This window comes from Polyodon spathula, chromosome 3 (assembly GCF_017654505.1).
Source record: "Polyodon spathula isolate WHYD16114869_AA chromosome 3, ASM1765450v1, whole genome shotgun sequence".
Taxonomy (NCBI): domain Eukaryota; kingdom Metazoa; phylum Chordata; class Actinopteri; order Acipenseriformes; family Polyodontidae; genus Polyodon; species Polyodon spathula.
Window position 1 is genome coordinate 75907507 of NC_054536.1, and position 27647 is coordinate 75935153.

Here is a 27647-nt window from a genome sequence, read left to right on the forward strand (position 1 = left end):
TATACTACTCTGCAAATTGTGTTTGTTTCAGGATTTTTCTGATAATATAAAACCGACACACAGTTCCATTCACCAAACCATTCATAGTATAAATTACATTTTGTAAGACGTTGGAAGGGCGGACAATTATATATCCACTGATCTGTTTGGTAAGCAGGTGGTCTGGGTGGTGTAAAATGGGCAAGAAATGTGCCAACCTCAGCCACCATAAACCAGCAGGAGATTATATATATATATATATATATATATATACACACACACACACACACACACAAAGCTAATTGTAGATATCCTGGGTGAATTGTCAAGAGTTACAGGGCAACATTTATTTTTACTGTACCCTGTATTCATTAAAAAATAATAAAAAAAAAAAAAAAAAAAAACTGTGGATTCAGCAATTCTTGTAATTCTGTAAAGTGAGTCTTAGTTTGGAAACCATTTATTTACGATACATCAACTCTATAGACATCTCACTATTTAGTAGGGCGGTATTTGGTGGTTGGTCCCAGCTGATAGCTGGCTATAGTTACCATACTGATAATATACCACTGGGTTTTCTACAGGCCTGAGAACAAAAGAAAGATAGCACAATAAGGGGTGCAGACCAGTCTTCCGGTTAATGCATGTTCTCCCATACAGTTTGGATTTGGTATGGTTGCTGTGGTTAGTTTTTTTGAAAGCTGCTCTGCTGTTTTTAACACTATGATTATTGGCATAAGGAGCTAGTATTTATTTAAAGCTATATAGCATTTTGGCTGATCATCATTTACTTTTTGTGATAGTTTTACGTGTTTTTTTTTTTGTTTTTTTTACATGTATATGTATGTATGTATGCATGTATGTGTTTCTACAAATACCAGATAAAGATTATGAAATAATACCTAGTTTGAATAAGTCTTAGATGTTGTATATTGATCTTTTCTTGAACCCTGACAGTAGGTCTGATTTAAATTTTAAAAAATCTTATGTGGACTAAACACGGTACAATATTAATCGATATATTTCAAGTAGTGTGTATGTTAGTGGGATAAAGAATTACAGTACTCTGATAGATAGGGTATGTCAGCTGCTTTTCCCTGGAGAGTTATGCAAACACTGTAAAATAAATTTTGAAATGTTGATCCATTTGAAATACACTAAGAAAGCACCTAGTATACAGCACCCGTCTTTCTCAGAATTGCAGATTGAATTTTCTTGAAGTGATATGTAGTGCTCTCTGCATGGCATTATAATTGAAACAGTGTAGTGAGCTACAAGACTATTTTTTTGATCTCTTCATAATCATCACTTTAATCTTTTCCTCTCTGCTGCTTCATTTTGCTTCTTCTTGTACTTGTGCATACTGAATACCATTATTGCCTTTGGTTATTAACTAGGAATGGATTTGGCAAAAGTAATTTTGTGCTGGCTTGATGCAGCAGAATAAGCTGTCAAACATCATACCAGGTGACAGTGTGATGTCCTTCTGAGGAGCTGCTGCTCAGTGTGAGTTATAGCTGGAAGGTTAGAGGTAATCAGAGAGAATTACCAACAGCAGCTTTTGTTAAATATCTTTGTAGGTCTGCTGCGGATGTGACCAGATAATATACGAGCTTCAAATATAAATTAAAAAAAACAAAAAAACAGGACATTATTAATACATTGTGTGGCTGTTCTGAATGTCCTTGCAAAAGTTTATCAAATTATATTCAATATAGTGATACATATCAAGCACTAGAATTATTATGTCAGGTCTAGGCTATTTGTGTTTTATAGTGGTTCTGTTTTAATGTGTTATATTTCCCCAGATGTTTGATGTTAACATTGTTCAAATTATATATCTATTTCCATTTCCCAGAAACTATGGACAGATTTCCATAGACAGTGTACATAGGAATTAACCCCCCCCCCCCATACACTAAATACAAAATGTGTACATGTGCAGAATTTTAAATTGTTTACATTATTTTGTTTGTTAATTGTAGAAAGAATCAAGTGGTCTATTGTATTACAAGTAATGCAATATAATGTATGTTTTGAGGATAAACAATTTGGAACATAGTAATCGAAACCTGTAATATTTAAATGTTGCTGAATCAATTACCCTTAATTAATAACGTAATTATATACTGTGGTGTTTATTTGTATTTATTTCATGCAAATATGTGTTTAGTATACATTTTTGTTTTATTAGTATTTAAATTTAACACTAATCTAAATGTTAAACAGGTCCACACCTTTTTTTTCATTTAGTGTGGCATTCCTTGGAGAAATTCAACATCTGGCATTTATGTGAAGTTACCATTGTTAGCTATGGGGGGGGGGTGTGTGTGTGTAATTTTTTCTAATCAGAACATCTGTGGTGTGCAGCTATGTACATTTTCCTATAAAGACATGAGAGAAATTAATTTTAGATGAGTCTTTTTTATGACTTGTAATTACTGTCATTAAGAAAGCTCTAGAGACTCCGAGGGAGCTTTGATTGAAATGCAGTTTGACATGTTCTATAATTATTGCCAAATTAATGTGTTACTTTATGTGCTGGAGGAGAAAGGTTTTCTTGCAGCTCAAACTGCAGTGAATGTGTTCAGTCTCACAGACAAGATTTTACTGTTGATCTTTGATAGTTCTTCAAGAATTGTTACATGTAACACTATGTACACATATGATATATGGGTATACTTAACAAGAATATATATGTATACATATATACATTCAATTTAATAAACCTAACAAATATATAGTTCAATTCATAATCTGGTTAGACCAAGTAATTTATTAATAAAAAAACAAATTTATGGTACTATCATAGTCTTACCCCCATAAGACAAAAAGCAGAGTGAAACTAGCAGTTTTTTATGTCTCGACTTTAAACGTCAAATAAAATACATACAGACATTTGAGTGCCTTGTAAATTTGTGTTAGAACGGATTCAAATTACAGACACAATGAATAAAATAAGTCCATGTCTTGTTACTCCTCTTTTACAGACGCGATTGTTTCGTCGATATAGTCATCAAAGTTTCTTACACGGTTCTTTTGTAGTTCTAGAACGTTTATTATATTGTCAAACAATATAATTTTTGTCTTCGCCAAATCAGAGGTTCTCTTCAAGTCTACGTTTCACCTTCTGAGGCCGTTGTTGAAAGCACACATGCTTTATGGTACTGTAGATGTAGAGGCCTCATCTAAGAGTTACAGCAAGGCCAAAATTTATTTTCTGAACCCCTGATGGGGATATAATGGTGAAGTACTTACTGTACATGCATATGTGCCATATACCATACTTCCACAGTTTTACTAGATAATCTTTTATGACTAGTTGTTGATAGTAGAATCTTGGGATATACTGTATGTAGAAGAAGCTCTCCTGTCTGTCTGTCCATACTTATTCGTATTTCATACAATGTGTTTAGATTATGGTGAGCAACAGTATGTGATAGGAATAGCTCTACTTTTGTGTTTATTGCTGTGACGGGTGCTGTATGTTACTGTGTTTACATACTTTTTTTTTTTAATTTATTGAATTTCATTTTTTCAAAACATTTGTTTTTAATGTAAGTTTTAATAAAAATTAGTTATAATGTTACTTTTCTTTTGGCGTTACCTTATGAACAGCATACATATGAAATAACTCATGACAGGGTGTGCGGTAAGACAATCTTTACCAGACACCCTGGGTGGGTTTTTCGCTTATAAAATGGCATCCCTTTTTTTTTTAAATAATTACACAAATTAGAAATGAATTATATGTCCTTCCACTGAGAAAAAAAGTAGTCCCTGAATACATATATTTTGTACTTTTTTATTTCCCATAAACATTACATTGAACATTCCCATTTATAGTAACATTTTTTTGGATGGCATTTGGTAGTTGAAAGCAGACTGATGGAGGATTCACGGAACAGCCAGCCACTGCACTGACACTTCAAGGAGGAGTTTCCGAGTATTTGTTTGTTTTTTGTGTAAGAAATGATCCTACTCAGGTTTTGCGGTCTTCAAGAGAAGTTGACCAATAAGTTAAAATGCTATTTTCACACCGATGGACGGTAACCTGCGTAATGGCCCTAGATCGTAAACCAGCATAGATGATATGTGGACTAAACGACTTCCTCGTCAGTTTTCTCAGTGCTGCAGTCCTTCCTGTTCGCGGCGAGCACAACAGAACTGTATGCTCAACCCAATCTTGTTTAAAAGCCCAATGGTTGTGTCAGAAGAGAGTAGGAGAGATTTTAATTTTGTTTTAAATATGTTCCTGAAATCGGAGGGTAGCGGTGAGATGTACTTGTTGTGTCTAATTTAAACATTGCATACTCACTAGTCAGTTTTATAAGGTGATATTTAGTTTAGTTATATGTATGTATACACACACACACACACACACATATACACACACACATATATATATATATATATATAAACATACTGAGTGAGACTTGCGTGGTGATTTCTCAGATGGCTTTTAAATAAAGTGTTATGCCATAAAGTGTTACTGTCTTTGTTCTGTTCTGTTCTTTGTTCAGAAACACTGTTGAGGTAAGTGTTACTTTTAAGGCGTAGTAATAGTAATAGATCAAGCAAGTAAGTCGATCTGTTATGTCATAGCTGTGCAGTAATTACATAATTGGTTAGGCATGGAATATACATGATGACTTTACAATATACATTGCAACTGATTTTCAAACTTACTGATATTTGAATACAAATTTTCAATTTATACTTGATTATTTTCAAACAGGCAGAGAATCTGAGAAGTGGTCAGATTATTTTAAAACAAAAATGGGATGCCTCAAAGACAGAGGTAAGTTTTGTAAATTAATGCATACATTACAGGACACTGATCAAATGCATTGCTCCAGTTTTTTTTACAGTGTCACATTTCATTAATGTCCTCTAGATTTTAATGACTAGGTGAAATGGGATCAAGAACTACACTGTACAAAAGAATGAGTACCTCTAGTATTACTTGAAATAACTTGAAAAGATTGATCTCATGCCATGCATTACCACTGGCAGTTTCTGTGGATTTGCTTTACAAGAAAGTTGTTGAACATTCTTGCATATTTATCTAACCCTGTGTGTATAATGTTACAGTATTTGCTTCCCTGAGGATCTAATACTTGGTCAAAACTTCTGTTCAAATCTGATAAGTTAGGTTAGGAAGGATACAGTCTTTAAATGTATCTGACTTATTAAATGCATTCATAGCTTAATTTTGTCAGTTGCAAGGGGTGCAAATGCACTCCAGTGTGTTTAAAATTAACATATCTCGAAACTCCTTGAAGACTAAACATTGACCAGTTACATTTATTTTGACACCAAACACGTCTTTGTCCAACTGGGAAACAGGAGTAATGTTTATTCAAAGTGCACATGATAAATGTTTGATGTAGTTTTGCACCCCAGTCTGCCTTCCAAGGGTTGCTAAAATATATATTTATTCACATACCAGAATCTCACAGCTCCTGCTTGCAGGCAGACTAGATTATTGAGAGTTGAGGGGGTATTTTTAAATTATTTTTTTAGCCAATATTCATTTTCCAGTTTTAGAAGGATCCAATATGTACCTGCTACAGCATATTGTTGCAAAAATATGATTTTATTTTGTGAGTTGTGTACTGTTAATAGGACGGTTTTGTTTAAAAAAAAAAAAAAAAAGCTTAGTGCTTCAAAACAGCGTTCATTCAATAACTAATTGTTTAAACGCTAATATAATCCAGTTTTGAGTTGTTTGTTTTTTGCCTAAAACATATGCCATGTACATACGTATTTAACCTCTGATGAAGGGTTAAACAACAAGCATTTTTCAACCAAAACTGAATGAGCTTTAAATTTGCCAAATTGTGAGCCATATTTTTTGTAACAGTGTTTTGGTAATAAAGATTACATTTCAGATCACAAATCCCAATTCTGCAAACTGAAGCCCCATAATGTGATATGTTAAATCACTGAATCTGCTAAGTATCAGTCTGATTTATGATGCCCTGTATGTCATTATGTAAGGTAATTACAAACGCAAGGTGAGAAATACATTTCCTTTTTGTATTTCATGTAATTGCCATAGTAAGTAGAAATACATTTTCTAGTTGAACGATGCATGGACATATTTGAAAGATCCTATCAAAATAGTAAATCACCCCTGCAACATTACCATTCCCTCTTATCTATGTTAATATGCATAACATACGGCTCTCTGAAGAGTTAGCTCATGGTGTGAGGATACACTTGTGATTTGATTTTAATTAGATATACTTTGTAAAATAATAAAGGGGATATTGTCTTTTGCATTTAATTTAACCCAGAGTAATACTACATAGAGCGTAGGTCTAATTTAATAACTATGGTAGAATTGAACAACTTAATCTTCTTGAAATGTAGAAATGTTTTGGGGGTTCTCATCTTTTTATGCCCGGCATTTGTTTCAATCACTTGTTCTAAATTGGTTGACAGAATGTAATTTTGAGAATTGCATAAAATCATAGCTGCTGTAAATTATACCCTCTACTGAAATGTCTATACAGTATACTGTGACATTAGGGCCTTATCGAGCACTATATTCTGCAATTTTGAATACTGACTTTGTATACTGTTTTAATTCTGGAAACTGTTTTTTTTTTTTTTTGTTTTTTGTTTTTGTTTTGTTTTTTATTATTTTTAATATTTTGCTAAATTGCATTGCCTTTTATATTTTACGCAGTTCTGTGCATGAGTAGCATTTTGATTTCATTTTGCTGTTGGTTTGTTAATGGGGAATTTTATATACTGCTACAATATGTACCGGATTTAAAAGTATGTGCTGTAGTACAGTCCATGTGTCATCTCTTTTGCAAGTGATATTTTCAGAACCATAGCGTTCTGAATTAAAATACTACTTCTGTTGAAAATATAGTACTGTACCAACAAAACCAACTACAGCACATCTAAATGGAAGCCTACTTATTTTAAAACACACTCCTTTCAGCTATGTCTTTTTTACATTGTATCTTTTTGTGTTCCCAGAAAAACAGTCTTTTTTTGTGTTTTAAATGTTTTAATTCTGGTAATCCAAGTAGATCCCCCACCCCCACAGAATATATTCTGAGCTTCCTGCTAAAACTGAAATGCAGACTTAGTGAGACCTGTTGTATTTTCATGTCTAAAGAACAAAAAGCAGGATCAAGAGATACTTAATTGAATACACCTGATTAGAATTATACCAACCACTGGTGGGAGACTTGTGTATGCTTAGCATAACAAACTAGTAAATCTAAGACATGGGAAAGCTTTAGGCATTCCTTCTAGCATATTGAATCAATTAATAGCATGTTCAAGGAAACCCTGATTATTTGAAGGAGTGGAGAAAAATGGCTTGATTCTTTACAAGTTGTAAAGGCTATTATTAGTATTCTAGATAGAGGGTGTTCTAAGTTCATCATACCCTTTGATCTGTTTTCATCCACAGCTGGAAACTGTGCACCAGGCTCTGGAAGCTTCAAGAATGGACAACAGTCGCCTCCGTCAGGAAAGTGAGTTAGTGGTTGCAAATGTGAATCGCTGGATCAAAGAACAAAAGTAGGTAAAACTTTTTTAAGTATTTCATACCCTCTCCTCTTTTTTAACCCCAAAATCAGAGTATTTCATACCCTCTTCTCTTTTATACAAGTCTGTATTTTATTTTACATTTACATTTGTGTACATTTATTTACACAGATGTGTTTGTTATATTTGCAACGTGTATTAATAAGTAAAAACTGTTATCCAGTTTTGAGACAAACTCACTGTGAATGTATACATTTGGCAAAGTTATTAATAGTCTGTTTACAGTTACAACTCGTTTCTGAACTGGCTCAGAGGCAATCCGATTAAAAGATTGTTATCATCTGTGCCACTCTTTTACACTTGAGCACAGAAATGATTTGGCTTTGGCACAGTATGCGCGCACAGTATAGCCCCTGAACTGTAGTACGTGTCCAATGCCGTCATAACGACCAACCCTTGCATGAAGACATTTCCCCTTCCCAAAACACAGAGGCGAAAGTGTTTAAATCAACAAGCCTGTCATTTGTGTCACTTATGTGTTTCTACTTAAGACGGTCGTTCTGTGCTAGTTAAGATACATTTTTGCCATCATAAATGGAGCAAAATATTGAAAACTTGCATAGCAAACTGTGACAGGGAGCCCTGCCCCTATATACAGTGCCAATAGAATGTCTACGCCACTTTGAACTTTTTTCACATTTTGTGGTGTCAGTGCTTCAGAGTTTCATGCATTTAAATGAGGATTTTTTCCCACTTATCTACACACCATACTCCACAATGTTAAGGGGAAAGTTTTTATTGAGAAAAAAATTCTATATTAAAATTACAAAACTGAAAGATCATAATTGGATAATTAATACTTGGTGGAAGCAACTTTGGCAGCAATTACAGCTGTGAAGCTGTTGGGATAGGTCTCTACCAAATTTGCACACCTAGATTTGGCAATATTTGACCATTCTTCTTTACAAAACTGTTCAAGCTCTGTCATGTTCCTTGGGGAGTGTTGATGGACAGCAATCTTCAAGTCATGCCACAAATTTTCGTTTGGATTTAGGTCGGGGCTCTGATTGGGCCACTCAAGGACATTTACCTTTTTGTTCCTTACCAGTGTAGCTTTTGCTGTGTATTTTGGGTCATTGCCATGCTGAAAAGTGAACTTCCCTCCCAGTCTCAGCTTTCTTGCAGAGGGCAGCAGGTTTTCCTCAAGGACTTCTCTGTACTTTGCTCGTTTTCCCTTCTATCCTGACATGTGCCCCAGTCCCTGACGATGAGAAACATCCCTATAACATGATGCTGCCACCACCATGCTTCACAGTAGGGATGATGTTCTTTGGGTGATGTGCTGTGTTGTGTTTCCACCAAACATAATGCTTTGCATTTAGGCTAAAAAGTTCAGTTTTGTTCAGACCACAAAACTTTTTGCCACATGGTTACAGTGTTTTTTTGCATACTTCAAACGGGATTTAAGGTGGGCTTTCTTGAGTAATGGCTTCCTTCTTGCCATCCTACCATTCAGGCCAGTTTCGTGGAGTGCTTGTGATATTGTTGTCACATACACACTTTGACCAGTCTTGGCCATAAAATCCTGTAGCTCTTGCAAAGTTGCCATTGACTTCATGGTAGCCTCTCTGATCAGTCTCCTCCTTGCTCGGTCATCCCGTTTGGAGGGATGGCCTGATCTAGGCAGGGTCTTGGTGGTGCCCTACACCTTCCACTTCTTAATAATCGTCTTGACCGTGCTCCAAGGGATATTCAAGGCCTTTGATATTTTTTTTATACCCAGCCCCTGATCTGTGCCTTTCAACAACTTTGTCCCGGAGTTCTTTTGAAGGCGCATTGCTGCTCATGGTTGAGTCTTTGCTGAGGAAACTGCTGAATTAATCCTGAAATCATGTGAATCACTACAATTTAACACAGGTGGAAGCCACTTAACTTGGTGTGTGATTTTGAAGGCGATTGGTTACACCTGAGCTAATTTAGGATTGCTATTACAAGGGGGGTGGACACTTATCCAACCAAGCTATTGCAGTTTTTATTTTTAATGAATTTTCTACAAATTTCTAGAATATTTTTTTCACGTGAAACTTGTGAGGTAGGGTATGCAGATAAATAAAAAAAATAACTATTTTAATTCATTTTAATTCTAGGCTATAAGGCAACAAAAGGTGAACATTTTGAAAGGGGGTGTAGACTTTCTATAGGCACAGAATATTGTGCGCTATTTTTGTAATGTATTTGTGTTGTTGTTGTTGTTGTTATTATTATTACGTCATCATCAGTAGTCATGTAATATATATATATATATATATATAAGTATTATAGATATATAATATAGATACATTGTGTTTTGTGAGGACGGATGACAGCCATCCATCACTGTTTACTATTCTCATAAAGTGTAGCTGGTGTGGGTGGGGTTGAATCCCCATCCCTCTAAAGCTCATGGGAATGTGTCTGGAGCCTTAATAAGGTCGATGTTTAATAGGTAATTAAGGCTCCAGCCACAGATATAAAAGACCCACTCCAAGCTCATTAGGAGAGGGTGTTTGATAGTGGAGAACGAGCTAGGAGTTAAAATTACTAAAATAGAACTAACAATTGCTAGACGTGCTGGTTTTTCACCAGTACGACACTACTTGTTACTGTTATTGTTTATTTGTTTGGCCAACGTGCCCTTTTGTTTTGTGTTTTGTTTAAATATGTGTTTTATTGTTTAATAAAACGTCGTAGCCTCTCAGTTTGCCCCGCTATTTTCTTGTTGTGGTTTTGTATTTCTGGTCTGACATCACCCCTGCAGCCATCCTGTTTACATGAACATTTGAAGAAACAGGTGTTATTGTATGCATTTACACATTGGTATGACAGGCCTTCTTATATGTACATGTAAACAATAACTCAATTTGTTTAATAGTCAAAAAGAAACATCTGCGACTCAGTTGTATACATTCTCCCCCTTGAACTCAAGTTTATTTAGCATATCCTAACAACGCATCACGGTACTATTGACGATACAATCAAAATATGTCCTTCTAGGGGGCGAATACAGTCCTTTGATTAAAAGTCAAGTGCTTTTAGACCTGTAGCTAGTGCTAATACACATATTCGCATCTAGGGCTACCAAATTTCCAGAGTAAAAAAACAGCATTTTTTTTTTTCCCCATCAAGTCACTGACACCATAGCAACTCCAAAATAATAAAATATAACAACACTATCCTAATTTAAAAATGAAACATCGGGTGTGTTTATTGCAGATCACTACACCTCACTGTGTTCTTTCTATTATGATCTAATCAAAACACATTACATGTACAAAAAAAACAGATTATATAAAATAGACCAGCTATTGCCATTTAAATCTGTGTTATATACATAATGCATAAGAATTATTGAACACATAATGCATAAGATTGTTTTATGGCACCAACACAACCAAATAAATTACTCTGCTGTTAGCTTGCTGAGAACACTGATATGGTTTTGTGAATACAATAGCAAAACCGGGACGATTTAACAATTTTACTGTTTCCAACCGGGCCAAAAATTGAAGTCTGAAAACTGGGACAATCCCAGTTTTCCTGTGATGTCTGGTAACCCTGTTCACATTGATACACTTTGAACAATAAAGCCCATACATTTAAAATGAGTAAACTTCCACAAGCTTGCAGCTTTATTTTTCAAATTATATAATTATGGTGCATATCATTTAAGCACAAGACTGTATTTGCCCCATGAGGGAAACCTTTCATTTATATTATTATAATAATAATAATAATAATAATAATAATAATAATAATAATAATAATAATATAATCTTTAATTTGTATAGCGCCTAAATGCAAAAATCTCAAAGTTTAGAATAATAACACTAAAAACAACGAAACAAAGTACAAACAACAAATACACAGTATATAGTTAACAATAAAACAGATTATAAAATAAAACATTGCGGTGACATAAGCCTAACCATGATGAAATGCCTATACAGAGATGCATTTTTAGTTTTTTTTTAAAAGCATCACAAGTATTAGCATCCTTGATCACCTGCGGAAGATTGTTCTAGAGCCTAGGCGCATAACAGCAAAATGTCCTTTTACCCATAGAACGAAGCTTAGCCTTTGGAATCCTTAATAGACCCGAATTCGCAGAGCGAAGGTTAACCTCGTTAACAATTCAGAAATGTAATTTGGGACCAAACCATTTAGAGCCTTATAAGTTAGCAGTAAAATTTTAAAATCTATCCTGCTCTTAACCGGCAACCAACGCAGAGAGGCATGAACTGGTGTCATATGAGCACCCAGTTTGGAGCCAGTTAAAATGCGAGCAGCAGTCTGAATGTATTGCAGCCAATCCAGTAGCAACCTTGGAAGCACCGGTAAGCAGAGACTTTACTGTAATGACTTGTTTAATTCTAGATAGAGGTACCCCCCCCAAAACTGAACATTTCCATATATTGATATGTATCAGAGTGCGATTACAGGATATTTGTAGATATGTATGAAAAATTATATTTCTGACAAAACAACGTTTTTTGTGTCAGCTAGGCTTGTTTCACATTTATCCCACATTAATTATTTACATGTCTTTTCACATTATAACTCAAATATAAAAGTCTTCTGTATATTTAAGCATTCTGTCAGATATTTTTTGGTTCTGTTGTCGGAGTAACAATCCCAACTTCCTGTTGCTGTTATCTGTGCCTGTTTGATGCTGACAATGGGGGTGTTTCTCACAAGTGTACTTGACAAACGTGATCTGTCTGAGGGACCACTGCATTCACAGTAAAGGAAAAAACAGACCAAAGCTGTCTCAGAGCCCCTTCTGGAGCAGGCCGCTTTTAGGATGCCTGCGTTTACAATACAAAAAAATAACATAAGCCATCTCAGAGTCGGCTTATGTGGCTAGTGTAAACGGGGTATAAGCTATCTGAGTACAGCTTTTTTTTTTTTGTTCTTAAGCAGCATCTTATGCATTTCAGACAAAGGCAAAAGGTTTCAGTTTAGAACATATTTTTTAGCCAGAATTCCTTGTTATCCTCTTACAATGTTTAACTACAATCTGCAGCCTATTACTGTTTTCAGTGTTGCCGCCCATGCTTTTGACATTCTTTTTTTTTTTTTTTGTTTTTTTTGTTTTTTTCTCTACTGGTTGCAGGGAAAAACCTCCATTGTACAAAACAAAACAAAAAATAATTGTCAGTAATTATTGAAACAAACAAATGCAAAATAGGTTGGCACACATCCTTGTAACTATGTTAGGGGAACCTTTTCCTCTTAATCAGTATAGTATAATTCAAAAACTATTTAAATCAGTGTGTTTACATGTAGTCATGTAAATATGTTGTTCTAGTTGTTCTTGTTTAATATTTAATGTTATTCTTTTTTTTTTTTTTTTCATTTTTAGAATCGCCAGTGATAACTTGGGTGCAAAGATAAAGGAACAAAACAAACTCCTGGCCATTGTCAGTGCTGAAAAAGAGTAAGTTAACAGTATGATTACATTACAATTAACTAACTAGACTTTGGGGCCCAAATTTCTAAAGGGGAAAAACTGACCACAAAAAGCCACATAATGTGCATGATCAGTACGGCCGCACTCAGCGTCAAAATAACGACCTATTTTATAAGACTAATTAGGTGAAGCAGTCGATTCTATAATCAAACAGTTTACATACCCCTGTGGCAATGTTGTCCCGCCCCTGTGTGTATTTCTGTGTTATATGTTGCGTGTTGTGTGTTAATATTGGTGCAGAATCATTGGTACACAGGATATAATATAGGTTACGAGCATGAGTGTTTAAAATGTATATTTGTACATAGGCACGAGGATTGCACCACACTTCACGTGCAGGTGAAATGTAATATGTGAGCACGGGGAATTGCACTTTATTAATTCACGTGCAGTTGTACTGAGAGTCCAGTTGAGTGATTGATTAGCAATCGAGTCTCAGTACAGCTGCATTAAAGCAGCATGTTTCCACTCACTCTGGGTTGTGTGTTCGATGAGTGGAGAACAGGATTGGAGACAGAGGTAATATTAATAACAGCTCACTGTGTTTGTCTGTGTAGTCCGTTTTGTTTGTCTCTTTGTTTTGGCTACCAGTGCCGTGTTCTGTGTTTTGTTTGTCTTTCAAACCTTTTATTTTCTGTCTGTTAATTTATTGAATGCTGAGCGCAAGCAAGCGCTCAGCTTCACCAAACTCCACGTTTCTCTGTCTGTTCTGTGTTGGTCCCTGTTTCTGGTCTGACGTCACCCACTACAGCCGTCTTTGTGACAACCCCTCACTGCAATTAGCAGTGGAGAATTGCAATTACCTCTCACAATAAATAGCAGGTTTGTGTATGTAGGCTATATGTTCCAATAGAAAATGAATTGCACACAAAGACCTCAGCCTGGTACTAGCCATAGTGATGAGGATACTCTGAAGCAAAAACTGAAATCTGCCAATATGGAAGTGAAGATTTTGGTACAAGGAGTACTTGTAACACATTAAGATGTGTTACAAGCTTGAAATACATCACCGGGACAAAGGAATAAAATATGGAATGTGTGGTGGCTTTTTAATAAACAAAAGTACCACTTCAGAGTTTGTAGTCTACTTTGCTTATATATTACGACGCATCATCCAGTTACTGTGCTTCACATATTACTTCAACTTCTTATTTTGTATAGAATAATTCCAGACATATAGAATTTTCAAACTTCTGAAACAGTAAGTTTTATTTACTTACATCCATGGCAGTCAAACGAGTCGAAAATCCTTCCATTGTACAGCAATATGTTCAACAACAATAACTCCATACAGCTTCATACGAACATTCTTCAGTTTAACTATGACTTGTATCTTCTTAAATTCTTATGAAGTTACAACTCTCCTATTATGTATGTCTGTATTTCTGACTATGTATGATTTTAAAACATATCTGTATGGTCTCTAATATATCTACATTTTTCAGATGTGCCTACAACTAGCTTTACTGTACTTGCTGTAGCTACAAACTAACTGCGTCATCTGTCTGTCCTTTTTTTTTTTTTTTTTTTTTTTTTTTTTTTTTACCGTTTAAAATCTTTCAAACTCGAATTTAACAGTACTGCCTGAACCAGTATTGTTAAGTACCAGAATGCCATATTACAAAACATAAATCCTGTAGGCATTACTAAAATAACGGTAGAGGATGAGCCCTCATTGTATTACATGTATATGAGAGTTTTTCTTTAGTGCTCCTCGGAATATCTCTCCATCTTTTCTTAATCTCCTCCACCGTTCTTATAATAATGCCTGCACTCTAGAAGTAAAGATTCTTGTTAGAACCTTGCTTTGCCACTGTGTGGAGGCCTTTTTAGGTGCTTCTAAGAACCTTTTTATACAGACTTTCTTTTTTGTCATATAAGATATGAAACATGTATTGAAAATTGGAGTTTACAAAACAATACGGTATTATAAATCACAATTTACAAACTGACTTGATCAGAAGGGTTAAAAAATTAGCAAAATGTTATTAAGTGTTTCTTTGTCCTTAAACGATGTATCCTTCTTGCTGCAGACAAGTCTTCCACATCACCTTGCCTTTAATATAGCCTACTGTCTGCCTGCAGAAAATTGACTCCTGCTTTTCAGAGTTCTTAAAATAATCAACCAAGTACAAGGTCCGCAATTACCAGCAGATTTAATAAATTAGACAGAATATTTAATAGACCTCCTTTGCAAAATCCCCTCTCAATTTTAGCAGTTTCGTTCAGAAACACCCCAGAATTACATATGCATATACAGAGTTACATTTGCATAAAGGGCTAACGCGCACATAGACATTGCCCCCGCAAATCACGTTGTAATTGCGTGTTTATACTATTGCTTGTGTTTTATAAATCCCATCTTAGAATTCAGAACCCCCAGTGCCCATTTTATGGTCATAAAACATGCATAATCCATTAATAAATCTGGGTTTTCTAACAGTCCTGTTTACAGATATTTTGCACGTGTAAGATACAGATTCACCTAACAAAACTGTTACTATAACATAACTGCAGCAGAATGGAAACTGATTTTCAGCTGTTTCACAGTCTCTAAAATCCTGAAAGACCTTGTGAAAGAAATGCCTAAAATTATTCATCTTTAATATCACAAAAAAGTAGGTAAGAAAGCTGTGAAATATCATTTAAAATTTGGAGCAGTTACTCTGCCAATTACAAATTAAGCTAATTAAGTGGAGAATATACAAAATATAGAAAACTGGAGTTTTGTCACAATTATTACTGTTGTAACTTGGCTCCAAATGTTTAATGTGAGTGAAGAACCGCTGCCATTCTCCAAAAGCTGCCAAATTATGAATTATTATGAATGCTATGGGGGCCAGAGTTTCATGAACCCACTGCATTTGTACTTGTTACACAATTGTGTAATTCATGCGTTTTATGATAAACAGTAACAGCAGCTCTGGTGTTAGATAGGATACAACATGACTGTCAGTGGGATACAGGATTTCCACTTGTGAGGAACAGCATATTAATCACTCATGTCTCCACTACTTGTGACTGCCACGTGTTATCCTTTCTGTATACACTGTTCTGCCAATTTATTACAAATGCATCAGCAACCTCGTAGATTCAGGCACCATGTAGTTATGCTGGATACTGGTTGCTTGCTTGTTTTTCGTTTTCCTGATGGACTACCCTTAGGGTGGACTGCCTCTTTGGATGACTCCAAACATCAGATGAATTGCTTTCTTTCCCATTAACTACCTCTTCTGACAACAATGTTGAGATGCTGCATTTTTTTGCTTGTTTTGTTTCCTGCACATTATTATCCTGACATGTTTGTTTCGGTGTTAATGCTGGTTCCAGTTAAGGGAACTCCCAGATTTAGGAGACCACTGTAACCACTGTCTTCTCTAGCCTATCTGTGCAGACAATTTATATGCAAGGTAAATAACCATGTGACTAGTCTTTGTCTAACCATTCTCCCAGAGGAAATCACCATAATCTCAAATGTGGTAAAAGTTTTCTCATACAGTTTCATGATAGAATATAAAAATAAAGGGGCAACTGAGTCCTTAACCCTTTTGATAGTGCAGTATAAACATACAGTTGTCCGCTATCAACACACACCAAATGAAAATAAACAAAACAAACACCTAGCTCTTTTTCGAGCACTAACTAAAAACACAAATGGGAACCTAAGCTATCTTGCAGAACCCTAACCCTTACCCTAAGCCGTTTACCTAACACATAAACAAACAAAAACACACAGTTTCACACTTCCAAAGGTTTTTACACTACCTTTCTTTTCTACGCTTGGGCACACCATCAAGCGGACTTCTATACACACCAGCAGACCTGTTTTATTTAATTTACAATGATAGCCAGGTGTAGGTCATAATTAACTAATAAAACTATTAACAAAGCAATTAAACAAATGTGCATTTGCACATGTTTCGTTTTTTGTTTGTTTTCTCAGCAGGGAGGAATTAACCCTCTCCCTGCTCACTATATATATATATATATATATATATATATATATATATATATATATATATATATATATATATATATATATATATATATATATTAGCTCAAAGACATATGATGTGTCATGTATAGAATGTAAACGTTACATTTGCAATGAAAGGAAATTTAATTTAATGAACATATAATTGCCACGGTGTGTTTTTATGTGCACATAACATATCCTGACTTAATAATAAATTATTATTATTATTATTATTATTATTATTATTATTATTATTATTTATTTTTTATCTTTAATCTCACATTTTAATTATTTTCTTGGAGTCCTACTTGCAAAATGAACATCATAAAGAAAGACATCTATAAATATAAATTACCTTTTTTTAGTTTTATGACATGGCAATTTTTAACAGTACTGTATATGCCAAATTAGTAGCTTTAATGTAAAGCAGATATTTTGTATTTATTTATTTATTTATTTGGGGGGGGTTGCATTGTGAAGTTGTATAGGGAAGTGTTAAACATTCAATAGCTTTACGTCTATATGAAACAGTGAATGTTAACATGAAAGTTGAGACAGATTATTACTGTTTTAAAATCACTTGCAGTTTTCTTTCTCAATAAAACAGCAGTATGTTAATATGTGCTGGTACTAAGTAGGTCATATTTATCCTGAGATGCAATACTTTATAATCAGACACTAAGGAATTCAGTATTCTGAATCAACAGGGGCAAATGACAACCTTACCTGATGGCTTATATTTAATATACAGCTGTGACATATTCCATGGATCACACACAGGTATCAAAGATGTCCCTCGATTTCGTGTGCATTTCTAAACGAAGAAATTATCTGCAATCATGCTGAGCTTGTCATTGTTTACGATTTGATGATTCTGATTGTGATAATACACAAATGTGTTTGGCATTATTGATGTCTTATTAACTATGTCATGATGAGTTCATTGAAGTCAATATTTTTTTTGGAAAAACAACACAGCAGCCCACTATACTGTGTTTTTATTAATATATTAAACTGCAGATGGGGTGTCACTTTTTCTCTTGCAAAAAAGGACTCCTCTTTATGCTGAAAAAGAAAAACTTTTGTGAACTTTTTGTCAAGTATATTTTATATATATATATATATATATATATATATATATATATATATATATATTATTTTTTTTTTTTTTCTGGTAATTGCCATTTAGGTCGCCTTTGCCTTTCAAACAACTTACATTTACAAAACAAATCTACATATGAAGATTATGTGCACATTTTGAAATATCATCTTCTGTCTGTGTCTAAAACATTTCATATGTCACTTTAATTTAGTGACATTGCGAAAAGGTGGGATAATTTGAAAAATCCTCTTTCCGTAATAGTTAAGCTCTTAACCCCTTCCATATTTTACAGGCTAGATACAAACAGTGAACAGCTGAGAAATGATCAAACACTGAAAAGACAAAAGTGATATTTAACGTAGGGTTGTATGGAAAGGTTACTGCCAAAAAAGGAAATATTTATAAGAAATGTATAGATAAGGCAAGTGGACGCATCAGTGTTTCTCTGGAGGTTGAGTTAGTAATGATAAAATTAAAACACAAATAAATTTGAGGTATAATGGAACTGACCTACACTTAACTAACCTTCAACTACATTGTTTTTTGCAAGTGTTGTAGGTCAGTTGATTTTGTGGGAAATGAGTCCTCTTTGATTGTTTGTTACAAATCCATCTTTCTCATGCTAGCGGTTAAAAATGAAAGGAATGGACCCTTTTAAACTGCTGAACCCTGACACATGCTGGTAGGCTTGTGTATAGTCTTTGAAATAAATTGCTTTGTTGATTAGGCACTAATTAGATCAAAATGTAATTACCGTTACTATGAATAAGTCCTTCAAATGAGTATAATTTTGTGTAATTGAATAGAGCAGCTTCTCGTGATTTATTTAGCACACTGGCTGATTATACATTGTACAAGTCTGCTGGGTTACTTGTGTACCAGGATCTGTAATATTTGCTTTGTTTGTTTTTTGTTTTTTTTCTTTAGTCATTTGGAAGAAACCAAAGAAGCCCTGGAAAGTGAACTTAAGAACTTGAAAGCTGAAATGGAAGAAAATAAAGTAGAAAAGGAACGTCTGAAGGTAAACTGATAATGCATTTTTTAAGTAAACAATGCAGACATGTTCAGGATGTCCTGAAATGTGCTGTTGCTGTTTAAAACACCACCAGTTAAATTGGTAATAATAATAATAATAATAATATAATTTTATATATAGCGCCTTTCATAGTGGACCACCATCACAAAGCTCTTTGCAAGATATGAGACTAGGGTGTGTGAACTATGCATCAGCTACAGAGTCACTTACAACGTCACACCCAAAAGATGGAGCACAAAGATGTTAAGTGACTTGCTCGGGGTTACACAATGAGTCAGTGGCTGAGCTGGGATTTGAACCGGGTACCTCCTGGTTACAAGCCTGTGTCTTTAACCACTGGACCACACATGTGTGTTAACACACTATAATTTACACTACTCAAAAAATGAATGGAGCAGACATTAAATATTTCAAAACACCATGAACATAGTCATAATGCATTTACACCAGCTGTCCTCCCTTAAAAGCAGGTATCCCCATTTACACTTCAGATTTGATCATTAGTCAGATGGCTGCTCAGGTGATAAAATAATTTGTTGTTGTTAGTTTGTGAATCGTGGCCTCTAATGATGTGGTGGCAAACCAGGATTTATAACTGAATTCCAGACTGCCAGAGCTGGATTCTGGGGATACACAAATGGTTGGTTTCACAGACTCTCATTAGTACTAATGTTGGGACTATCTAAAATTACCTTAAGTAAGGTGATCCAAGATTTGGGCTAATCACTGTCTGTGAAACTAGCAAAAAGATGTGTAGCTGGTCAATTCACTGTGACCCCTTCGGTTGTTTCCAGATTGTGAACATGTTATCAAACCACAGGTTTACACACCAAACATCCTGGACAAGGTTGTGGGAGGTCAACCACACCATTCAGTGGCTGATATCTACACACAATGCCAGTGATAAATTGCAAGTTCAATACACATGGGCTTAATGTCCACTTCAGTACAGCAACTGGAATCACTATAAGTAACCAAACTTTGAGAAACAGATGTATTAAGAACATTTGCTAGTGTGAATGGCCCTGAGTTTGTTCTGATGCAAGGTAATTATGTTGTAAAACTGACTGCCAGGATGTCATGGATTATCTTGAACAGGAGACTACAGGGGTGTGGACTGGCCAGCATGAAGTCTGGACCTTTACATCAGACAATTTTCAAATTGTATGAAAAACTGCCTAGAGGCATTTAGATTTTCATGGGTCTCGTGTTCAGATGCGTGTCTCTGATGTTACACACGTAATACAATTATGTTATGTGTTCATTTTAGTGTGTAATGAGTATTCTGTTGAAATACTCAAAAAACTAGAACAATTTGATCTTGTTATTGAGTTTGTGGGGGGGGGGGGGGGGGGGGGGGTTACACAGTGTATTGTATATTATCATAAGCATTGTGCTGTTCCAAAAGTTAAGAACTGTTGTATTCTTTCCCCTGCTCAGACACAACAGAATCATTCTGCTAGTCAGCAAGTACTTCTTAATCAGCTTCGAGATCGTCTTGAATTACAGCAGTAAGTATGTTATATCCTTCTTTAGTAATCATGCACTGACCTGCAATCATTGTTCTTTGTGTACTTTCTAAAATGTTAGTGATTTTGTTAAAAGGAACACAGATCACGTTTAATTTGTGTTCAAGGAAAACATCGTCTGTGTTCTTAATCTGAGGTTTAACATTTAATAAAACACCCTGTGGAAAAAAGACACAAGGTAACCTAATATCCACACTACTATATTCTTTATGCAATTCTTTTTGAGGTATTTTCTATATATAATGTTGTGTGTGTGTGTGTGTGTATATATAGACATATAGACACACACATACACATACATACAGGGTAAGCAAAATTTTGGTAATGGTACTTCCCCTTCGGGCAGTCCATTGTAGACATTTGGTTGTACAAAAAAAATGTCAAGTTGCCTATAATTGACCTATGGACTGTGATTTGTACAAAGTATACCATACTCAATATAGGTACAGTATATCTGGGTTCATACACTTTTTCAACATCAAAATTTCATACTTTTTCCAGACTTCCATTTGTTTATCCCAGACTTGTGTTTTAGTTAGTTTTCCAATAGTTATCCGTCTAGGCGGGCAGCCACAGGGCATTATAGCTTTTTGATCCAGAGCAGAAGTTGCTGCTGGTTTACTAAACGTATTTGTCAGAATCTGGAGGTGCATATCTAGCAAGAGACAATGCAGGTATGCAAAAGAGAAGTAAGCTGTCCAATATTTGAGAACTACGTTGCATTATTTACAAAAAGAATATACAAAGTTATATACTGCAAGTATACTTGTCAGAATAGAATAGTATAATGGTACCAATAGTATATTAAAACTAGACAATTTTGGCACAAGTATACTTGCAGTATATTACCTTTTTGTAAGGGATGATACTGGATTCTGATCCAAACTTCTTTATACCCTCTGTTAAATGTTGAACACTATGGGAGGTGAAAAATAACAAAAATGAAGTAACAAATGTGCACGCATTATATATTAAAATGTGCAAGTGGTGTATATTAAACATATAAGTCAAATACTAAATATAGTACATCCTCACTATAACAACCCTGTTTAGGTCCAAAGCCTTTTGTTCACTATAGTAAAAGGACAACCCAAAACAAACAATATAAGCTGCTAGAGTAAGTTAAGGAAGTCACCTTGGATAAAGGCATTAGCTAAACTATTAATAATGTTAGCACTGTTTTATTCTTTGATGTTCTTTATTATTACAGTATTTGTCACTACTAGCACTAATAATAATAGCAATGAGATTGTGAATAAAAGTAGAATTACAAGTACAGTACCCAATTTCGGGCATGCTGCACCCAGTATTCTGGCTATATCCTATTCATTGATGAACACAGTACAACCGCACCCCCCCCCCCCCCCCCCAAAAAAAAAAAAGCGCATCAAAGTTTCAGTTTTGTTTATGGAAATTTTAATTGAAATCTTGGTTCCTTATTTATTAAGAAAAAAAAAAAAAAAAGTTGCTTTGCCATGCCGGTTGCATAGAGCTGTACGAGCCAACATCAGCAGTAGTGGGGTTTTTTTGTTTGTTTTTTGTTTGTTTTTAAAGCAATATTTCACTTGTATAATGAAGACCTATAGCGAGGTAGTATATCTACACTCAGCTAACGGTTTGGACCCGAGGCTGTTGCTGCACTCGGCACAATAAGTTACAATCAAGCACCATACATTTAAAATAAAATTACCGGTACATTTTATTAATCACATTAAAGAAATGAAAAAAAGTGATGTCAGCATGCCACATGCTAAATCTGAGTCAATTATAATAACTATCGTATTTGTGAGGTTTTTTGTTTGTTTGTTTTTTTCCTAGGTTTGGAAATAAAGTTAACGATTTAATAAAGGTAACAACAAGACAACAAAATGTGAATCTTGGTGAGCAGAGTACTGTAGCTTGTAATTCCAGTCTGTAACTTTATTTAAAACAATCATAGTGTTCAGTATAAGTGTATACTTTGACTGTCGTCGTGTCCATTTACCCTTTAAGCAGACACAGTCATGTGACACCAGTGCGCTGACTAGATAGGATTGCTTGAGTTGTCAGGGGTGTTACATGGGGCAGTCCTCACGGGATTTGGGCACAGGCAATGTGTACATCCACGTCTCCCTGGAAATCACTCAAGCATTACCAATGAAAAACATTGATCCCTTTAAACCTGTTTTATTGGGATGATCTGTGAGCGGAGTCTCGATTGAGAAACCGCTGTTTGATTAAAGTACAGAACATTGTCTTGTTAGAGTAAAAAATCGGATTGCTTGTCGGGCAGGCAGCCAGAAAAAACACGTTGTTTGACTGATTTTTTTTTTACATTGTATACGTTTCTGTAAATACTTGAAAATGAAAACACATGTTACAATGTGTGCAAAACAAAACATAAGGAGTACCAAAGCAATGTTCAAGAAAATTGAAAATTGTCTCTAAATCTTGGATTCCTAAAAATAGCCACCCTTTGCCTTAATAACACCCTCATTAGATTGAGTTGTCTTTCACTTTCCTTCTTTGCCAGATAGTTCTTGCACAACTTTGAGGTGTGTTTCGGGTCATTATCTTGCTGAAGAATGAAGGACTGCCCAACTAGCCGTAATCCTGATGGAATGGCATGCCTCTGAAGTGCTATGATAGCCATGCTGGTTGAGCTTGCCATGGACTTGGTAAAGATCACCAACTCTGTCATCAGCAAAGCAACCCCAGACCATGACACTGCCTCCTCCATGCTTGACAGTGGGAACCACACATGCAGAACTAATGCGCTCACCCTCTCTACGTCTTACAAATACACGGTGGTTGGACCCAAATATTTCAAATTTTGACTCATTGGTCCATAAGACCGACTTCTACTCCTCAAACGTCTTGGTCCTCATGAGTGCCAGTTTCTTCAAATCGTTTGATGGTCTTGACCACAGCAGTTACAGACACTTGCAAAGTTCTGGCGATTTGTCTTAAAGATTGACCTTCATTTCTTAAAGTAATTATAGACTGTCTTTTTTCTTTGCTTAACTGAGCGTATTTTTCCATTTTCTGTTCCCTTACATTCAGAAATGACAAACTTGTGCCTATGCTACCTATATTTATAGTAATCATGGACCCTCGCCTGTTAACAATAATTGGTGACAAAAGGTTAATTAGGTAACATTCTAGTTAACTCAGAGAACATCTAACAAAGACACTTTTATACTTAGGCCAGTGTTCTAACACCGTGTTATACACATTTAACTGGCTTGCGCTTCAGACTGAAATCCCCTTGCTTTGGGTGACCATTTCATTGAAATTGACAAGATTTACATTTTCATTTAAAAATTACATTTTTGAATGCAATTCCCTTATGAATATCAGCTGATATAAGTACACGTATCATATAATAAAATATTAAGTGTTTATAGACAAGTTTATACAGTTAAAAGCATAGATAATCATGAAAAACCTGGTTTCAAGCAGGTGTACTCAAACTTTTGACTGGTTGTGTGTGTGTGTGTGCGCTTTTTTTCAAAGCTCTACTAGTATTCCTGTGTACAAAATGTACTCTTTTATATTAGCTTATTAAAAGGCCTTAGTTTCTTATTGACTATGCAGTTTTTGATCAGAAGAATATAACCATCCAATACAGAAGGCACATTTACCCTTCATCAAACTTATGAAGGAAAAAGGAAGAATGATGGCTTCTTGCACTGAAGGTCATTTTAATATAGACGAGATTGGTCCAGGTTCTACAGTTTGGGTTGATAGATTATCTAGCAGAACTATCATTTCAATAATCTCAATGACTGCACTGCAGTGGATACTTGGATACTGTGTTATAAATTACATTTACTGCAAATGTCATTCCAGATAATTTAGAAAGTGAGCAGTCATTTATGTTTTTGGGGGGAGGGGGTTGTAATTTTTGTCCTGATCTGATAAAGTGATTGTTCTGTACTAGCTTTTGTTTGTTGTTTTTTTTTTTTTTTTTTTTTTGAGGGCTACATTTAATTTTGAAAGTGATGGAAAGATGAAAGATGGTGTGGATTTACAAGTGTATTCCAGACTGTTGAGTAAGTGCCCAGGAGGCATAAGAGTTAGAATCGAACCAAAACTCAGGAGAGCTTGATAATAGTGTTTATTGATCGTGTAAAATGTTATCATCGTAGTACACAGTTGTGTTGCATTTAAGTTTGTCATGTACAGTACAGAAAGCCCAGGTTATCCAATATAGGGTACATAAACATATACAAGCCAAAATGTGTCATGCATAATTAATAAAGTGTTGGATTGTCTCAACTAATCAAGATGCAGCCTTTCAGGTCATTACCCACCACAATTGTATTACATTTTTAAACAGAAGCAAGATGTTGGATTGCAGACTTACCTGAGTCCTACGACAAGAGAAGAATTATATTTACTTGAAGCCAAACATGGTGCTGTAATATATAATTAATGGGACTTGGGGTGACTATTGATAGCAAAACTGAATTGTTGAAAGTTAATTAGTGTGATGTATGTCTTGTGGAGATTTATCCAGTCGGTTTTGAATGAATTATACAAGGCTAGTAAAACAAGTGTTCTGGTGAATATTTAATTGCGTGAAAATTGATGCTAAGGGAATACATTTTAAGGCGGTGATTGTCTGAGTATGAGATCTAGAGATTTACACTGGTGAAGTTTGCAAGTTTCCAGGTTGGATTGATCACAGTGGCTAAATTTAGGTTAATCTTCGAATCTTGTGATCAATTTTTATTCATACCTGAATATTGCCTACCTTTCCCAATTGTAAACATAACAAAACGTCTTTAGATAGCCACTTTAATATGTTGAGAAAAGTTAATGAATAAGCAGTAAAATGTAAAAGTAACAATACACATGTATTCCTCATGTCTTGCATGATCATTTAAGCTATTGTATGCCAATATTTGGTTAGTAGAATTTAGAAATTAATCATCTGTTGACCCGCAAAAGCCGTGCATTTCTAGATCACAATGCTTGCAGAAATATTGCAAAGCAAGATTTTGAAGGATTGATAGGAGGGAATAAGAAGGGAATTGTTTATTTACATAAATAATGCAGACTATAACTATTAGTGAATTGGTGTTTACTTCGCAAAGACCTGAATCCTGAGTACAGAGTGTGTGTGTGTGTGTGTGTGTATATATATATATATATATATATATATATATATATATATATATATATATATATATATATATATATATATATATATATATATATATATATATATATCACAATTTGATGTGTGTTTCAGGGAACCGCGTACGAGTTCTGTGTCTTGCCATTTGGCCCCTCCCTACTCCACATGCATTCTCAAAGTCCATGGAAGCTGTTTTGGCCCCACTGAGACTTCAGTGTACTTAACTATATGGATAACAGCCTAATTTGTGCCTAGTCTGCATCTCAGACAGAGGCCCACGCGGAACTTATCACCGGCCACCTTTAATGGTTGGGCCTTAGGGTGAATCATGTGAGCCAGCTCACACCTTTCAAGACAGCCTCCTAACTCAGAGTGTGCTTGGACTCAGGGTCCATGCTGACCAGTATCAGAGGGCAAAGCACAAAGAATAGCCGCCTGTTTGGAGCTCTTTCAGCACCAATGGGTCTTCCAGCCCACATTGAACCGCAAGCGCCTATTGTCTAAGGACACAACCGGCCCATCTACGCCTAGGCATAGTGCTGGGCAGTCTCATCAGAAGGGAGGTCATCACCAAGGACACGCCCAACCTTGGCTGGGGTGCTGTGTGAAATGGCCAAGATGTACAAGGTGTGTGGAACAGTGACTTCCATGTTCCAAAAGTCCACTGAAAACCATGAAGCACGAACATTACATTTTGACCTGACAGGGGCGTTTGTTTACGCAAATATCTCTCTTGAAAAATTGGACAACCAAAAGTAAATTCTTCATACTGAGTGTAGCAATGGTGGAGTGATTCCTTCATCAGCCAAGCTGAGACATGAATACTTACCTAAAGTTGCCAAGTATCACAAGCAGGAGATTGTGGAATTGGTCTTGGTTGATTGTTAATGGCCACTGATGAGTTGACTGATGTCCAAGATCAATATGGGTTACACATTGTATTTGTTTTGCAAGACCTAAATGGTGACCATGTACCTGACGTACTAGAACTGAAAGCTGTCCTTGCAGATGCACTTTACCTACAGGCTGTTAATTACAACACCGTTATTGTAAAGTGCTTGATTAACTTTGACGTTGATTTTGATGATGTCAGTGCATTTATCTCTATATTTGATGTTTGAAAAATAAATAATAATCTGTACACATAACTTATAAAATAATTCGTGCACATTCCGCGAAATACAACACTTTACCCATGACACTGCCGTGAATTTTAAAGAAAATGTCACCAATTTTCACAGGGCTTTATTTATACAGCATGCTAAAATATATTGCCTTTAAGCATTGCATTCATATAACCTCCTGTTAGTGTCATAGCCTCATATCAGAAATTATTTGAAGAAGTAAATTCATGTTTTCAGAGTTGTAGAAACACTACCTCTGACCATGGCTGCCATATTATGGTCATGTGACCTTTGAACTTAGTTATAACTGTATTCTTAGATTTTCTTATTTAAGTTCTGTTACCAGTTGCAATTATAAATGATCACTTTCACTGCATCATTGCTTTAACTTTATACAGACCACATGGTTTGACATATGGGGCAGGATTTTCAAAAGTTTGCAAATGATAACTCCAGCGTTAATCAGCAAATCGTTATGTACCATTGATTTTGGCATTTCAGAGGTGGTTATGCCTGTCTTCTTATTAAATAATCATGCCAACGTGATTTGTAGTTATGGAAATATTTTAGACTTTTTAGACTTTTATTATATTCATACTTGTGGTTATGAATGAGATTTGTTCACTTGTTTTAACAATTTGTAACTTTAATCCCCGAACACATTGCCCGATGACATCGCAGGAAGGGATGCATGGATGCATATACAGTGGCATTGGGGTGAATCAGTATAGGTGAAAAGATAAGGCTAT

The 27647-nt window shown here is 35.2% G+C and overlaps 1 protein-coding gene across 1 annotated transcript in view; it reads left to right on the forward strand.

The window, feature by feature from the left end:
* Window positions 1-27647, forward strand: part of LOC121309401 (golgin subfamily B member 1-like) — a 184552-nt gene that overhangs the window by 134272 nt on the left and 22633 nt on the right. The window contains exons 34-38 of the mRNA XM_041242308.1: window positions 4718-4780; window positions 7421-7530; window positions 12899-12973; window positions 19012-19105; window positions 20561-20631. Coding sequence (XP_041098242.1) covers window positions 4718-4780; window positions 7421-7530; window positions 12899-12973; window positions 19012-19105; window positions 20561-20631 — 413 coding nt within the window. The remainder of the gene's footprint in view (window positions 1-4717; window positions 4781-7420; window positions 7531-12898; window positions 12974-19011; window positions 19106-20560; window positions 20632-27647) is intronic.